Below are 18692 nucleotides of genomic sequence, written 5' to 3'. Positions count from 1 at the left end.
GGATTTTGTAGTTTCTATGAAACGTTTCTCGAGATGGAGTAAATGGTCATTTGTTGGGGACTATTTTAAGTTGCAGATTAATACGCATTTCATGCTTAATTTTTAATTGTCTATATAGTTTCCTAGAACAGCTGGGCACTGTAGGTTCTAGCAAACAGTGCTTTATTTTGAATCTGTTTGGGACTATTTTTAGCTGAGTATTAATACACATTTGTTGCTTCATTTATTTTAAAGCCTTCATAATTTCTTAGAGCAGCTGGACACTGTCATTTTTGGCAAAGATTTCTCAACTAGTACTTAATAGTTCATTTGTTTGGGACTATTTTTATCGGAGGATTAACACTCATTTGTTGCTTATTTTTATAGAAAAAGCTAAAGATTTTGATAGAACAGCAAATGTATCTCAAACAAAGTTAATAATCCATTCGCTGGGGACTATTTTCAGCAATAGATTAATACATATTAGTCACTTAATTTCTTTAAAAAAAGCCCCAAAACATTTCTTGAGAACAGCTTGACTCTGTAGATTTTTGCAAACATTTCTCAATAGTTTTAAATAATGCCTTTGTTGGGGACTACTTTCAGCTGCGGATGAATACACATTTGTTGCTTCATTTATTTTAAAGCCTTCGTAATTTCTTAGAGCAGCTGGACACTGTAGTTTCCAGCAAACATGTCTCAAACTGCATAATGGCGCATTTGTTGGGGACTATTTTCAGTAATACAGAGTTGTTGCTTTAATTAGGATAGTGTACGTGGGACTGACTCATCATAAACAACAGTGTTCATGTTTATGGTAATGAAGAAGTGTCACCCAGTGCAGAGTCACTGATGTGATTTTAATAGTTTCTGAGGCAACGATCGAGGTCACAGAGAAACAATCATTAGTGAGCTAAAATTTGTTGTTGCTTTAACATTTTTACAGGGTTTGTTGGACAATTTCTAGAATATTTAAATATTTAAACACCAGCGTTATCTTTAACCCTCAAAATTTAATGGTGTACCATGTGGGGACCATCAGGTGAGTCCCCGTAATGTCACTGTTATGTGCACACAATGTGATTAATACACACACACACAAACACACACATACACAGCCTCTCTCTCTCTCTCTCTTGCTCTCCAGCTCCCTCGCTCGCTCCCTCACTCGCTCTCCCTCATTCTGGCTCTGTTGCCAAGGCTACCGTACAGCCTCTTGCTGCATATATCTAGACGAAGCTGCCGCCTGTGGATCTCTCTCTCCTCCAGGATACAAACAAAAGAGAAACCCATCAGACTTTAGTACCTCCATCGCTCTCTCTCTCTCTCACACACACAGACGCACACACCCACATATCGCAGATTCTTCCTCTCCTAACCCCTCACACGCGTCCTCTGCCTCGGTCTGTCGCCTTCTCACATGCAAACACGCTCCTTCTTCTTCTCCCAGACAGAGGAGCGGTAAAGGGATTGGCGTGGTTCTTGGTGTTTGGCTCCTGGTCTCTGGCTCAGAGGGAGAGCAGAGCGGCAGATGGCGATGTGAAGACGGGCTCAGCCAGGTAAGAGGACTTATCCTAACCAGACTTAAGGCTCTGGGGGAGTGATTGCTCCAGCCCTCCTCTACTCCCCTTGTCTCTCCCCTCTTTTTTTCTCCCCCCTTCCCCTGTGCGACATGAGGTGAATACCAATTCCTCAGCATAGCCCCCACGGTTCATATGGCTGCTGCGCTTTTCCCCGGCTGTAAAAAAAAAAAAGGTAGGGATCTGTGATGAAGCCTCTGTGTGTCTATTTTTGAAAAAAAGCTGATCATTTGCCAACAGGTTGGTCCATCGATTGCTGCTTTAACTGTGTGTCTGCTCTCTCTCATCTATTATCGCTCATTGCTTGATTTCCTCTGTGTTTGTATCATGTCTATGTGACAATGTGGGAGTTACCAGAGAGAGAGATGCAACAGTCCACCTCCCTGGGTGATTCATTACTAATCCATCCAGCGCTGCACTGTGTGGTCGCTCTAGCCCACCGTAGCCATATACGTGATATGAATGGTGTTTTTGTCTTAGTATGAATGACTGCCAGAGAGAATGCCATTCCTCGCACTGGTGTTTTGATGCAGCGCAATCATGTAACACAAACCCTTTGTCAACGGGGGAAATCCACATTTATCTCCAGCAGCCTGTGAATCAATTCGCTATGCAGCACATTTCAATTATTCATACGGTATAGCTTGGGCCGAATTGTAAGTTTATATGTGTGTTAATGAAATTTCTCTTTGAATTGTCCCCTGAGCTGCTGCTGCAAGAGAGAGAGAGATTGTAGGAGTGTATGTAAACAATAGAGCTGATTGATTATCTGTCTCTGTGATATACAAGAGGAGGCTGCAGGCTCGCTGGCTATTTAATTTTAAGGTCATCGGGAGCTGATGTGTGTATTGATATCAAGATTTTATCTGTGTGTGTGTGTGACAGAGAAAGGTTGATGAGGCAAGTCTTGGCCCTCGTGACTTAATCTCACGTTACCACCCCATCATCACTTTCAGTAAGAGCTTCCTCTTACCTCTTCTCCCTGCCACATTCAGCACTTCGAACAACACGCTCGATACTTCACGCGCTTTTGATTCGCCCTGGAAAACAAGAAAAAAAAAAAAAATGCTGCTCCGGGGTCTGAGATTTCACCGGGAAGAAGATGGAGGACACATCAGACAAAGCAAAACAAAATCCTGACCATTATTATTATTTATTTTTTTTTAAAAGAAAGAAAATAGAGTAGGACAGCAGATTTGAACACATTATTTTTTTCCCAGATGGAGCATCATGAATGTCCATTAGAACACGAGCCAGCTGTCACCAAAAGAGAAAAAAAAAAAAATGATACCACGTTAATTCCCCGTGTTCCTGGGACAGAGGCCACGTATGGCTCCGTTTAGACTCAGCTGGATGTTGGGTGCTTTGAATGGAGGCAGATCAATGGAAACACTACACACACATATACACACACACTCTATTTGAAGACTGAGGGGGTGGTGATGGTAAGGACCCAATGACAGAAGACCTTCAGTGAGGAATGAGGATAAATCACCTTATTTACCATGAATATCCTACATTTCTGTCAGAATATTGTGTTTAATCAGGGTGTTATTGAGGTTTATTGATCATGAGACTGTCAAATGTGTTTTAATTGAGTTTATAAGCCACTTCCTGCTTGTTATTGCAGCTTGGTATGAAGTAAAAACAATCAACTTTGTTTTAAATTCTAGTCGATGTTTTGAGAAAAAGGCTGGAATTTCTGAGAAACGTCCAAAACATTGAGTTAATTTCCATTTGACAGGTGGTGTGGCTATAAAAAAAAGCAAATAAGGAGTCCTGGTTTGATAGTTTTCTTAGTTTTAACATCATGCAGCTTGAAGAGCTGGAACAAACTGACAGAACGTGAATGAAGTGAGAACCAAAAGCGTGAAATAAGATCAGTTTAACGGAAACAAGAGGGAAACTGCACGGCCATGAAATACCCCCGAGGACACTGAGGTCATGTCCTCGGTGGTATTTCTGGTCCGTTCCAGGACATCTAATTCTACATTCTGCTTCCAGTATTTTCCCTACTACTTCATATATACGTATAAGTATAAATGTTATATATAAAATACGGAAAATGTTCCGTAAAAAGAGAAGAGTTGAGGGGAAAACAAGAGGCTTTGACGCAGCATGTCGGGAAGTCAAATACAGACGATGTAAAATATTTTTACAGAATCTGAGATTTTATTTTTTGGTGTTGGGTCAAACTTTATGAGTTCTTCCACAAACCAAAGCTACCGCCCCGGTTTAATGTGCCAGACGAGCCACCAAACAACCGCTCAGCAGCCGGAGAAAGAGACTGAAGAACAGAGATGTTTACCTCAAAGAACAACAGCAAAGAGAGGCAGAATTTATTTTGCAGACAAATGTGAATATTGTCACTTGTTACTCTCCCAGTGCAGATGTATGTTTGTGTTGTTTCACTCTGTGTGTGTGTGTGTGCACGCTACAGTATTCCAGTTGCCACAGTTACCAAAACGCCAACCTCACTGCGTCATTGCTTCAGACAACCTTCACACGCGAAAAAAAAGGGGCGCTTTTTCCTCCCATTCATCCCTCCATCCGCTCATCTACCTGTCCAGCCATTGTTTAAAGAAAAACGGAAGCAGCTTCTCTTATACAACACAATATATATATGTGTGTGTGTGTGTGTGTGTGTGTGTGTACATTGTATGTATGCATGTTGCCATGGCTACGGGCCGGGCTAACTGGCGTCATCACTTCAAAACCACCTTCGCAGCAAGCAAAGAGGGATAGAGAAGGAGTCAAAGCAGCTCCCCTCTGTTCAGCACCTGCTCTCTCTCTCTATCACACACACACACACACACACACACACACACACACACACACACACACACACACAGACATATAGCTCCTGCTCCTGGTGTGGTCTCATATTCCGCTGAGCTCACCTCATTCGCTCAACAGGGTCCAGTGGCACAGAAGGAGAGGAGGGGAAGATGAGAGAGAGAGAAAGAGGAGAGAGAAGGCTTGACTTCATGCATACTGATGCAACTGGAGCAATCTGAATGTATCTCTCAGGGTGCCTTGCTTAGTCGGGCTCCAATCATCGCTGCCTCTTTGGGAAGCAAAGAGAAAGAGAGAGAGAGAGAGGGAGATTCAGAATGAGAGAGGTGGCGGGGAGGGGGGGGACATATTGACAGTTTACTGTGTCACCTTACATCACCGTCCTCAGCTCTTGAGCGCACAGCTGGGAGCTGACGAGGGTGCTACTCTGATCCATCTTTAGGTGAAACTATATTAACAAATCCGGTCTCAGTGTGAGTACAGTGTGAGTCACAGCGTGTCTCTACTGTATGTGTAGCATTTTGGGACTTGCCTTTAGAATTACTTCCTGTTTTACTCCATCTTTCTTGTTCCTGTTGTCTTCTTGTCCTTCAGTTTTGACTCTGCCCCACAATGGCTGACAACGGCTGGTTGCCACAGGGTACCGAACTTCGCTTGATCATGTGATCTGACCTCCCTTCCCTCTCCCCAGTTCCCTGCCATCTATCATAGGTGAGTCATGTGATGGACGGGCTGTGGAGTTTATAGTTAATATCCCAGTAAGTTTTTTTTTGTTGTTTTTTTTTTCCTCTCTGCATTGTTGGTCGGTAGTCATTGATGAAAACCGATTCCAAACTCACTCGCTCGTGACAAATTTAGCCATCAGCAACACATTCAGACAGAAGTGATATGTGCGCAAAACAGCACACACCCCCACTCTCACACGCAGGCCCCCGCGTTCACACATCCGCACCAGCCACGTGGCGCTAATCAGCCGAATGTACAAAAACTCCTTTAGTAATGGTTGAAGGACAAAAGTGTGGGGCGCAAAAAAAAAAACGGGCTTTGAATACACTGCTGACTGATACAGAGTCTGTGTGTGTGTGTGTGTGTGTGTGTGTGTGTGAGAGAGTTTTCAGTAGATGATAATGCTCGGGACGGATGAGAGGGATGAGAGCCACTCTGTTGCCAAGGCGACGGACAGGGCTGTAAACACGCTACCCCTGACTCATCTCTCCACAATAGAGCCTCTCACACACACACACACACACACACACACACACACACACACACGCACGCTCTCTCTCTCTCTTTCACAAACACACACACACACACACACACACACACACACACACACACACACACACACACACACACACGCTCTCTCTCTCTCTTTCACAAACACACACACACACACACACACACACACAATAGAGTCCAATCTTCGGGAGACAAGAGGATCCGGAGATGAGAGCCACTCCAAGCCGCTTAGCTATACATCTGAATAGGCCCGTGGAAAATAGACGCGGGTCTTTTCTGTTGTACACACACACACACACACACACACACACACACACACACACACACACACACACACGCTCGTTTGAAAAAAAAAACACACACAATCAGACGAACACAGCCAGTGCGTAATTGAACTGGAAATCAATATGTAGTTTGTTAAATTTTTTTTCCTTTCATATTATTAGAAAAAAGGCAACAAAGACAAAACTTATGGAAATGTGAGCAAGAGATGGGAAGTTTGAAGTGTGTGCGTGTGTGTGTGTGTGTGTGTGCGTGTGTGTGTGTGTCCTAAAGCAAGGCCAGTCCTCACATTTAAAAACATACATATATAACATACATATTAAATTAAAGAACACAATGTCACACACTTTATATGAAGGTCCTTGTGATGTGTAACAGTACTCTTCTTACAAGGACCGTAAAACATTACAGGGACGTTAATAAAAAGCAAGTTACCTATTAAGTTACATGTAAGTTACACGTTACTTAATGAGTAATAAGCCCTTTTTAAGTGTTTATAAGAGCGTAATTCACATTACTAAGACCATATATGTTAATAATAGGATAATAAACATGTTTACTGTTTAAAACTGAGTGATTATAAATAGTTCTTGGTCATAAAAAGTTCAGAAGTGCACAATAAAGGATAGTTAACTGTCAATAAATGCATACTAACTATTCATCTTGATAAGGAAACAAAAATAAACTTAACTTAAACTCTATATGTGTTTGTAATGCTATAATAAGCACTATGTTTAACACTCATATAGTCTTATTAGTAGTAAAAAGAATCATATACAGCATGGACTAATAATGGCTTTATTAGCTATTAACCAAAGCTTACTACAAGGATTTTAATATAAAGTACTACTCTATTATCTTTGTAAAATGATTTTATTGTTTGTGTTTATTCATCTGTAGCATGTCCTGATTTACTTTACCTTTTTACCTTCTTATTGCACTTTAGCTTGACGTCAAAGTGAAAAGGAGAAAGGAACATCTTCAAGATACTTACCAACACATACTCTCCAGTTTGTTCATTAATTTGTCTTAATAAAAACACTCACATCGTTACAACACCGTCATTATAAATGTATTTGTTGATTGGATGATATTGATGATATCGAGACCACGTCAAAAGTCTCAGTGCAACATTAAACAACACTATCCGTTCCCCACACTGGATTTATTTTCAGATCACACTCTGATTCAATAAATAAGTAATAAATATAATAAATAATTAAAAGTCCAAAAGCAGAATCAGCAGCCTATAAAAAGCCTAATGAAGATGAGACGGAGGGGAGACTTAAAGATACCGCTGACACAAAGCTGCCTCGTCTAACAGGGGGATCATGACCCGCCGGCTGAGCAGCTCCACCCGTTCCCACACTGAGGACTCCATCTTCCTGAGGCCCGACGAGGACCCCGTCTGGCTGGATGAGCCCACAAAGACTGAAAAACTAGGCGACGGCGTCCCTAAAAAAGACGGGCTTCCAAAATGCAAAGATGGACCCGCAGGGGGCCGAAGCCCGCAGGGAGAGGAAGTGTTCATGCACAAGGTGTACGCTCTGGTGATTGAGATCCACTGCTGGGCAGCGCTGTTTGTCGTCTCCCAAGTCACGGTAGGTGAACTGGACATCGGCTGAATTCACAAAAACATGTTAAAGGGATATTCCGGTGTAAGTTTAATCCATGGTCTAACACACCATGAAACTGTGTTGGACTCCCTCTCGAGAGATCAAGTTAGCAGACCGCTAATTTACGGAGTTTTATCAACCTCAGAAACGACCGCACGACAACAATACACTGCAGTAAATGGATCCAAATATAAACCGCCACCAAAAAGCCACAAATAATGCTCAGAACAGCACCAAACTTCAGCAACAGTACAAATAGGGTCTCAGCACATAGTCGGGGGCATCTAACCTCCGCTAGCTTAGCTGGATTTCTATTGGGAAGCTGAAAACAGATTTCAGCTCTCCTCCATCAGCTTCCGGGTCGGGGAAGTCCCGACGCGACGATTACCGAGTGCGGTTAGAAATGCTCAATTCCGTTCTTTTCCCTGTCCGCTCTCGATAATAACTGTTATAAACTGGCAGGTAAGACACATATGAACTTTGATTGCTTTTCCATGGAGTCATAATCAGACATTTTCATCCATGAGTCCGTGGAACTCTACCTGCACTCGGTAATCGACTCGTCGGGACTTCCCGTCAACAGGAAGCTGCTGCAGAAGAGTGGTACATTTAGTCAGCTTTTCAGTAGAAATCCAGCTAAGCTAGCGGAGGTTAGATGCCCCGGACTATGTGCTGAGACCCTATTTGTAATGTTGCTGAAGTTTGGTGCTGTTCTGAGCATTATTTGTGGCTTTTTGGTGGCGGTTTATATTTGGATCCATTTACTGCAGTGTATTGTTGTCGTGCGGTCGTTTCTGAGGTTGATAAAACTCCGTAAATTAGCGGTCTGCTAACTTGATCTCTCGAGAGGGAGTCTAACACAGTTTCATGGTGATTTAGACCATGGATTAAACTTACACCGGAATATCCCTTTAAGTCCTTTCTTTTTTGTAGCTTGTTTTTAAAAAATCAGTCTTGGCACACAGTGTGGACACATTTGACAGATCCACAGCGGTGTAATCGTAACATTAGCAATGCAAATGACGCCTTAACACTTGAGCACAAGGTATTCTCTCAACGTGACCCTTATTTATCCACAGATTTTCTTGTCATACGTGTCATTAAATCACATGCGTCCTCTTCTCTAAAGTGTGCTTTATTCTCTGGGGAAATTGGGCTACAACCATTTTAGTATTCATCCCCTGTTCCATCGCTGTCTCTGTTGACTTCATGTTTGATTCATTCAAGTAAAAAAAAAAAAAAGAAAAAAGAAAAAAAGGACAGGTGCGACGTTACCATAAAAAAGAGCCTTGTAAATGCGGCCATGATTATGACACCAGACTCCATGTGGTCAATTTCCATACTTTTTAAGCCTGCATAATAAGCCATCTTCTTCTTTCTTTGTGATCTGCGCTCGCTTTCCACCTGAGAGCAGCCGCAGCGCTGCCTGATTACCAGTGCATGAATGACTGGAGAGTGCACAGTGACAATCTGCCTTCCCCTCCGTCTCTCCTCCCAGGGGTACTGGGTGTTTTTTGTGGTGGAAGGAAATGGACCACTCTCTTCCATCTACAAAGCCCTGCAGGTCATGGACTTCTACCTTGGCTTCATCTTACCCTGCCACCCGCTTTTTGGGATGGACGTAAGTGTCGGTCACGAATCAGGAGGTAGAGCTGCTTGTTTGCTCTGACTGTAGAGTAACTCCCTCTTCTCCTGTGTCCCTCTCTGCACTGGTCAGTCAATGGTGTTGATGAGGGAAGTTGTAGACACCAAACAGCACAACTGGATCGTCCACGGAACCGCAGGGATCGGTGTGGCCATCTGTGTAGCCATGGTAAACCACTGGAGCTCCTATAGCTCTTAATTTCAAATATTTGGTCATTTTTGCATGAATGTGAGGTGTGCAGATTGGCTAGTTTCTTGCCCGATTTATATATTTGCTGACTGATTTACTAACTGGTTCCTTCCTCACACTAATCTCTCCTCAGGTCGTCCACATGGTGTGTAAGTGGCGGTACGGCACCAGCTTGTGGTCGTCAGGGACGGTGATACGGGACGTCGGTGATCGGCGTCAGTCTGTGAGCCGCCAGCCGTCCTTCACACTGTCAGAGTGGACCGACGCTCAGGAGGACCTGCTGGACATGGACCCCGTGCCCCAGACGCCGGTCTTTGAAATAGGCACCGACACCAGGACGGAAGCAGACGCCGCCACCCTCACTGTCACACCAGTGGGGCTTCAGGAGAGGTCAGAGTGGGCTGCAGGGCGTTTGTTCACAACCAAACCACCAGGATACAAGTTGGCAGCGTTGCAGCTTTACATTTCTTTAGGTCCAAGTTTCGCTGTACTTATTCTCTGGTTTGGTTCGGAACAGATCATGTTTTGGATTAAAACGCCTCTACTGATCGCTACAAACACAGCTGGAGTTTGTCCCGAGGTCTCTCTAAAAATATCCAGTGGTTTCTCACTTACAAATGTTGAAATGCACTCTTGCACCGTGGTCACTCGCTTGGCAGCCTTTCTCGCCTCAACTCCTCCACCATCCACTCCACCTCCAGATATGACAGTCAGGTCATAAGCATGTAATGTGAACGTGATATGACACTATTTGAAGAAATGTCAATACGGTACGTAGGCATATTTGCCGACCTCTAGACCTGAGTTTCAGAGGAAACAAAGTCTTTGTTGTTTTCTTGCATTCTGGTGACTTTTAAGATTGAAAATAACCAAATAATAAGTGGACTGAAGCAGCATTTTTATGCTGAATACTTTCTGGAGTAAACTAAAGTGAATCTTTAGCATGAATTTGTTGATTTTTACCCCTAGAAAAAGTTCATGCGACTGCCTTATGTTTGTCAGCCTCTCGTTGGTGACTGACAGCAGTGCGACCCTTGTCATCGACAGAAAAATCAATACAGCAGATTTTACAAATTGCACGGCAATTTCCTTTGAAACTTTCAGGAAGCAACATAAATTCTTCTTCCCAGGACGTCTCTCCAGCGTATTTCTTTCTCTTCTTCATTCTGCTGTCTGCCTCTAAATCAACAAGGAGGACGTGGTTCAACAGTACAGTAGACTACAGGCTGCCCAGGGCCAGAGACAGGGTGTGATAGCTTAAAAGGGAAAAAAGGTTTAATAATAATGTGTCATAAATCGAGAGAAATACAGGGAAATTGTGACCCTAGGAGAGACGAGGAGAAGGCAACAGAAAACGGGTTGCAAGGATGTTTGTTGGCCTAAGACAAATGTGAACCTGTCAGTGGTTTTCTGCAAGCGTTTAAAGCTAACATTGTATCCTGGTGGATGGGCTGTTGTTTGCACCAGACTGTATCAGATGGGTAAATACGCACTGTACATCTGTATGATTTTAAATGTATCACACAGGAGGGGCTCCAATGTTTCCCTGACCTTGGACATGTGCACACCGGGCTGCACTGAGCCCTACGGCTACGGAGCCCAGCTCTCCCCCAGAGACCAGTCGGCCCAGGAGTACCTCCGACAGGGAACACACGTCCTGACCCCTGCCATGCTGCACACACGGGCCATGGATGACCAGAGCCTGCAGGCTGAGTTTTATGTGAGTGTAGCAGCCGCAGCAGCAGCAGCAGCAGCAGCAGCAGCTCACCCACCCACATGCCTTTAGATTAACGGGAATGAACAGAGACTCACCGGAAAAGACGTACACTGACACATACAGACACAGGCACAAATGCACACACCCACACACCAACCCAGCGGATCTCTGCACACACCCGTAAGCTTTTCCACGGTCTTTTAGTGGGCGATGGAAAGACAGATACAGGCGTATTTGCATACATAAAGCCACAGAGGACTCCAGTGTCTGCTAGGCAGAAAGATGTTTGTCAAGATCACACACAAGTCGTCCTTAGAATTTCAATCACGCACAATTAGACGGCAACAGTTAAGAGTGAAGGGCAGTGGATGAGTTGATGTTGGATATTATTTTCTTACTGTTAGGATAGGACTTCCCCTCCGTTTCTGCAAGGACTGATTGTTCTCGCACCTATTGTTCTGTGTCCATCGGCAGGAAACTCCCATGAACTTTGTGGACCCCAAGGAGTACAACTACCCGGGGCTTGTGAGAAAGAACCGCTACAAGACCATCTTACCCAGTGAGTACAGCCGCAACAGGAACAGCCCCCGAAAAAAAGAGGGATAATCCAGTTGTACGTTCTGTAAAAGCTGCTGTTTTTGTGCTGCCTCTCTTTAATAATTCCACTTACTCATCAACTATTTAGCTCAGATGTGTCTGTAAAAGGTCTGAGTCTGTGCACCAGAATATTGATACTCACCCTGAGACGCAGCACACAAGAAGACACGAACCAACACTGTAATAAAACTGAGCCGACATAGCATGCATGCATGAATATTATCCCCCATCTTCCTCTAATGTTTTCTCTTTAAATCACGACCCGTCTCATGATAATCTCGTGCTGTCCACCTCCAGACACACACAGCAGAGTGATCCTGAAGTCACAGGATGAAGAAGATTTCCTCCTGACCTACATCAACGGCAATTATCTCAAAGTGAGTGAAAATATGTGCGTTTATAAGCAACGTTTTACTCCAAGCGGCGCCTGTAACTTCAGCCATGTGACCTCATAGTTTCAGTATCTCCTCCTCAAAGTCGGTAGAAAAAGATGACACAAGATGACAAGACTGGATATGTCCGTGTGTGTGTGTGTGTGTGCAGGGTTATGGCGATGAGGAGTGTGCGTACATCGCCACCCAGGGTCCAACGGTGAACACGGTGGGCGACTTCTGGAGGATGGTGTGGCAGGAGAAGAGCCCAATCATAGTGATGATCACCAACCTGGAGGAGAAAAACGAGGTGACGACGATGACGATGATGCCGATGGATAAACTGACATATAAACTGATGATTTAATGGGTAAAAATATTCACTGTGGGTCCGTCTTGTCCTGCAGAAATGTGCAGAGTACTGGCCCGAGGACACTGTGACCCACGAGGGCATCGAGATCACAGTGGTGACGGTAACGCAGGAGGATGACTACAGTCTGAGGGTGTTTACTTTGAAGGTAAGACACACTCCATCCATCCACAGCCATCTTAGTCTTGTTGCATGTGAGCGTGTGAACTAATAGTAATCACCACTATACAGAGTACAGCTGTTGATTGTCATTATTTTTGCAGATATTTGGTCATGAAGTGTTGCTAAAATCAAAATGTTCACCTGAAGATGGTGCTAGAAGAAAGATTGTGGGCCTGCCAAAGATATTAGAGTTCAACATTAAGAGGACATCAATGTTTCACTGAAAACCACAAATTTGAACCTCGCAGTGGCTTCACAGCAGGGAGGCCCAAACTTAATGGCTAAACTAAAACGTAATGGTGGTCCATGGGCCGAAAGCAAACACCTATTGTATTCTGCTGAATCCATCATCAGTCTAATAAATAGTGACATCATATATATCTTTAAACCAATCACAGAGGTCTCGGGCAGTGAAGGATTTAGGATTTAGCGATGACGCCCCTTGTAAAATATGGTCAGTAGCTTGTTTTGTTGGAACATTTGTATGTGGGACGGTGAACTCGTGCATAACAATGACTAAATCCTTGCAAAAGAACCAAGCAAGGCCTCCTTTATCACAAATCCAGACCTTTGTCCAAACCTTACCATGTTCAGAGTGTAGGCTGCACGCTCAGAGGTTGTTGTTTTTGGGCGTTGAGACCGAAACTTTGACAAGCAACATGCGACAAGTTCTCACTCCTGACTCGTCATACACAGCTGCCAACTATTACACTCTTCCTGCCTCTGTGGTGTCAGTTTCACATGATTGCGATGTCCGGTTAGACTTTCAAAGTTATTAACACAGTGAAACGCTGTTGGTTAAATTTAGGAGAAGATCCTGCCTTGTGTTAAAATAACTACGTTCATGTGTGGGTTGAAACTTCTTCTTCTCTTAATGATTGTTAGCGTGCACACATCTGATATCGAGATTAATATAACACCGTGTAATAAAAAACTCGATGCGCTGCAGTAGACTTCTCTGCCATCACAACAGATTGTGATCTCAACATAGCAACAAACACCGCCCAAGTTTTCTTTCTGTTAAACTAAATGTTTATTTATTTATTTATTTATTTTTGATCAGGCAGCTTCATCACACTGTCAGTGTGCGCAGGGTGGTTGTTTTACTAAATGCTCCTGATGTAGACGTACTTTTCGGCTCCATTCATCTGCTCGTGACGGGTGCCTTACATTTAATTTGGGGTCACGGTGGCGTTGGTACTTAGCAAGCCAAACATGATAATTCACTAAATGCAGCCTGCATGTGATTACTGAGCACCAGGGGATCATTATATAACTGAGTTAAAAGCTTGTTGTTTATTCAACCCCTCTGGTTTATGTTGTCTATCTATTGGATTAATGAGCATTGTCAGAGCGACACTCGGGGAATAGACGCAGCTGATGGATTTGATTATGTTACAGTGTACGCAGCAGAGGAATAGACGACGCAAGCTCTTTTTTTTTGTTTTCCCTAACCCTCGGTGTGTTGTTTGTGTGTCGATGTTGTGTACCAGTGTGGGGGAGAGGAGCGCAGTCTGCGGCAGTACTGGTACACCTCGTGGCCCGATCAGAAGACACCAGATAAGGCTCCGCCCCTTCTGGAGCTGGTGCAGGAGGTGGAGAGGGCCCGAGAAGAAGCTCCGCCCTCCAGCGGGCCTACAATTGTTCACTGCAGGTACGAAAGCTTGTTTGTTATGTTTGCTGTGAAGGTATGAGTATTTTTTTCATCGTCCAATCCTCGGGTGTCTGAAGTCCCCACGGAGGATTTCACATTAACCAAATTAACCAATCAATACGCCAATCCATCCATCTTCTCCTCCTCCGTCCCTCCTCCCATCCTACCTTCTTTCTTTTCCGCAGTGCTGGAATTGGTCGAACCGGCTGCTTCATCGCCACCTCCATCCTGTGCAAGCAGCTGAGGACTGAAGGTGTGGTTGACATCCTGAGAACCACCTGCCAGCTCCGTCTGGACAGGTGAGGTATTCTTAGAATATATCCGAGCTCAGCTCTATCTTTAGTTCTTGGCACCGAGTCTTTAAGCTCAGTTGATCTGGTTCCGAAACGACGAGTTACAGGAAGTCACTGCGGGGTTGAGATTGAAATGTTAACCAAAAAATTAAAAAATGTAGAAGAAATGTGTGAAATGATTGAGTTAATCTTTTCATGCTTCCAAGAAAAATATCAAATGTCCACGTCATTTCTTTTCGCATAATTTTAAATGTTTTTCTAGATGAGTTAAGTCGTCATTCAGGAAACCCTGGAGGTAAGATGACCCTCTCAGGAGACAGTGTTAAGTTTGTCCATTCTGGGCTACTGTAGAAACATGTTGGACTGCGTGGAGGAGGACCTGCTCTTTCTATAGATATAAAAGACTCATTTTAAGGAAATAAAACACAATGATTATTAGTGTGAGGTCATTTTAACAACACTAAAATGATCATTATGAATATTAAATTCAGTTTCTTCCAGTAGATTCCCATGAATCCTAAATAGTGGATCTTTAATGAGGCAAATACGGCCACAATTGTTTTCAACTCTCTCTCAGATTTTAACTTTTCATAGCAGTAAAAGCACAGAAAGGGTTCATAAAATTGTCTTAAAACAACAACATCTTTTATCACAGTTATCTCTGGGACAATATATCGTCCAACAGGCCTACGTGACGTTGACTGACACTTCTGATAAATGTCATAACAAAGATCTTTCATACTTTATAGCCATATAAAACAAAAGTAAGAGTCTACAGCCACGCTAGAAGCTCTGTGAGGCCGTAGCTACAGCTAAATGCTAACGTGCTCACAGTGAGAATGTGCTATCGTTCAGCAGGCGTGATGCTAAACACGGTCAACATCTTATCTTTCTGTGTGTTTCTGCAGGGGCGGGATGATCCAGACGTGCGAGCAGTACCAGTTTGTGCATCACGTCCTCAGCCTGTACGAGAAGCAGCTGTCTCACACCGCCGAGGAGTAGAGTGGACGCCGCAGCCACACCCAGACCGAGACACACCACTGTACACCGTACCGCCTCCGGTGGTACGCATCACTGTACCTAGCATCATCTCAGTCTCACCCTTTAACAAGTCCAAACCACGTTAATCTCTCTTCACCCAAGACAGGCTCGCTCAGACAGGACTGACAGGAAATCTGTGCTTACCGGACGTCTTTGAGCAGCAGGATACAAACACCCCCCAAAAAAAACATCCTCAAGGTGTCATCGATCCCCGAGAGTCCTGGGGAGTCGTAACAGTCAGGCCCCAAAATAATCCAAGCCCGCTCACCTGACATCGTATCATTTGCACTGCTGAGGTTTTTATCACGTTACTGTACATGAGTCTCAGTCATCACGGCCTCATTTTAGTCCTAGGTCTGAAATAGCCCCTCCCCCTCCACGCGCGCCGTACGTACAGTTATCAAAAGGTTAAACTGAAGAGCTGAAATAGGAGGTAAATCGAGGTCACACTCCTGAAGTTAGCGCCAGTAAAAACGGGGCCTTCAACGCCAGCATAACTTAAATCTACAGACGCGATCAAATGCCAGCCTAATATTAAACACTACATAGACGTAAAGGTTCTCATGAAGTATACGTTGACATATTTTTCTCATTGATTCTCATCGACGCTCACTCTTAATGTAAAAAAAACAAAAAAAAAAAAAAAAAAAAAAAAGTCATTACGGAAGGCCTGTTTCCACTTTTGATGCGTTCAGGAGCCACCTCATCTTCAGGTTGCATGGTGCTAAGTGTTCATTAAAGGCATGTGCAATGTTATGGAACATAGGAATGTATAACAATTAGGTTTATTAATTAACTAATTAGGATTTCTGTGCAATCTTACAGTATTACAGTTTTTAACCACGCTGCCTGTGCAGTCCTCATGGCCCCCATGATGTTTACAGTAAAACAACTCCTGCATTAAAAAAGGCCACATAGACGTTCACACTCGGAGGCGTCGCGGAGCCGGCGGGGCCGACACCGAGGCGACGGCGGCCGGGAATAGAAGCAGACGGTCGGAAAAATCAATGTGAAGCCCAATAAAAGCTCGGGAGTGTCTGACGTACACACACACACACACACACACACAGACAGGGAACTCAGAGGAGGAAGCAAAAAAAAAACATGCATAATATTCTTGTAAATGTCCCATCACCATCACGTCGCCCTCGGGAGTCTCCCGCTCCGCGACGCCTCTGCTCTCGACAGTAGCTTGAACACATCCGTGAAGTTACGCAGCCCATGATTGTTGTATAGACAGGCCAGGCCTAATCTGTATGAAGCACAATAGACCAACTAAGGTTGTCTCTGATGTTCAGCTGTAAAAGTTATTTTCTTTCCCGTATTGTGTTTTTTCGATTGTGTTGGGTTTTAATGGATTGCATGTGCTGTATGGGACTCCATAGGTCCACAATCAAAGCGACGTGATTGGTTGTCCTGCTTTTTCGTTGTGTAAAAGGGTTTTAAAAAGCCTATTATAATTGCTTGCTCTCGGCCAATGCTTTTTGATACAGTTTGCTTTTGTGAAACCAACCAGAGATATTTTTAGAACATTTTGATACAATCCTTTCGAGTAGATGCCTTGTGTATATTTCCGTTTACACCATGATGGAATGTAGCTCATACTGTGGATCAAACCATCGGTTTATATTTGCAAGATTTGACAGAACACAAATGTGACGACTACCTAAGTTACCTTACAGTACAGACAAATAAATAGATCATGTTCAAGTCTTCGGTATTATTACTTTGACGCCTTTAGGCTTTGCTTTAATATGCTTTGCTTTCTGTGTAGGTTTTTATTATCGTTTGTTTTCTTTTTTTCTTGGAGAATTTTACCTCAGACTGAGTTTCTACGCAGTCCCCCCGTCGATTCCATCTGTGACTCTTAGGCCACTCTCAGTTGACAACACGAGAAATAATTGCTATGTGAAAAAAAAAGGCAGCTAAATACGGTGAAGACAGTTTTTCTACGTAACAAAAAAAATAATAATAATCACACTTTTATCTCGACTTTAGTGCATCGGATCGACAGTCGTGAACATTATCAGAGGATGGAGTTAACTGTGTGGACTCGGACCAATTCATGAAAAAAAAAAACATCGAATCAACTAGCAAATTCAACTGCCAGAATGAAAACCATCACTGGGATTGATCAGAAAAGCAACAATCTGCTTTGTATGAGACGTTTGACGTAATCCTCTGATAATGTCCAAGTGTACTTGACTCGTACAAGCTTTTATTTTGAGTGCTTGTTTCCAATGCTTACCTGGTCCTCTTCTGATGATCAAAAAAACAACACGGGGATGACGAAATAGCCAAACAGTCAGACATACAACCAACCAGCAACCAGTATTTCTCTCCTCTGCTACAGTATCGCTTTAAGTTGTGAGTTTTTGCATCCAAATAAAGGTAGATTTTCATGAATCTGTGCTGATTGTGTCCGACTCTTCTTGCCCCTCAATCAACACCATCCTCCAGCTGTGTTGGCTGCATGTTGTGCCACAGGGTGCAGTTGAACATCAGTGCCACTAGGTGTCAGTATGCACAATGTAATCGCACCAGCAGCTCCATCATCCTGCTTCTCTTCTGATCACACACAAACACAGTTGGTGGCAGAGGAAGAGAACAAAGGCTCTCAAATCAAACAAAAGACGAATTCACGAGACGGAATTCAAAAACACCCGACGCCCATTTTTAGTTCAGTGGTTATTAATACGAGTGTGACACTGTGGACAGAATCAGTGCTGATGTCTGTACACCAGAATATATTCTTGTCTCTCTCTTCGAGCAGAGATGGATGGATGATGACGTCATGCGTTTCTTCCAGCATAGCTTCACCCAAACTTCTTCCTAACGAGAGTCGTAATCAGCCAGACTTAATTGAAACACCTGCGAGGACTTTTAAGTCATTATGAAAACTGATCCTCGACCAGAAACTCACAGTCTGGGACGAGCTCTTATTCTCATACAGCTTCTTTATCAGAATATTTCTATTATTGGGATCATTTATCAGGAAGCTTTTTCATATATCATGCAGCTAAAGCGTGCAAACATTGTGCAATAACAAGGTTGTAGTACATGTGATAAGTATGATGTGATCTTATGATTGTGTTACATTACTTTATTACAACGTTGTCTTCAAGACATGAGGAGGAGGAGCAGGAGGAGGAGGAAGAGGA

The 18692-nt window shown here is 43.6% G+C and overlaps 1 protein-coding gene across 2 annotated transcripts; it reads left to right on the top strand.

Annotated features, from left to right (window-relative positions):
- Nucleotides 1-1140: 1140 nt before the first annotated feature.
- ptpn5 (protein tyrosine phosphatase non-receptor type 5) lies at nt 1141-17942 on the top strand. 2 transcript variants are annotated; one of them, XM_030426242.1, is made up of 14 exons: nt 1141-1538; nt 4950-5066; nt 7201-7477; nt 8991-9113; nt 9210-9305; nt 9460-9716; nt 10854-11046; nt 11518-11602; nt 11938-12017; nt 12184-12321; nt 12419-12529; nt 14037-14197; nt 14383-14496; nt 15399-17942. In XM_030426242.1, the coding sequence occupies exons 3-14, from the start codon at nt 7208-7210 to the stop codon at nt 15490-15492; spliced, it is 1722 nt and encodes a 573-aa protein (XP_030282102.1). In that variant the 5' UTR covers nt 1141-1538; nt 4950-5066; nt 7201-7207; the 3' UTR covers nt 15493-17942. The 2 variants fall into 2 exon arrangements, with proteins under 2 accessions (XP_030282102.1, XP_030282103.1); XM_030426243.1 differs by lacking the exon at nt 1141-1538 and adding an exon at nt 1559-1734.
- The last annotated feature ends 750 nt before the right edge of the window (nt 17943-18692 follow it).

Source organism: Sparus aurata, chromosome 8, assembly GCF_900880675.1.
Source record: "Sparus aurata chromosome 8, fSpaAur1.1, whole genome shotgun sequence".
Taxonomy (NCBI): Eukaryota; Metazoa; Chordata; class Actinopteri; order Spariformes; family Sparidae; genus Sparus; species Sparus aurata.
This window is presented reverse-complemented; position numbering and strand designations above follow the sequence as displayed.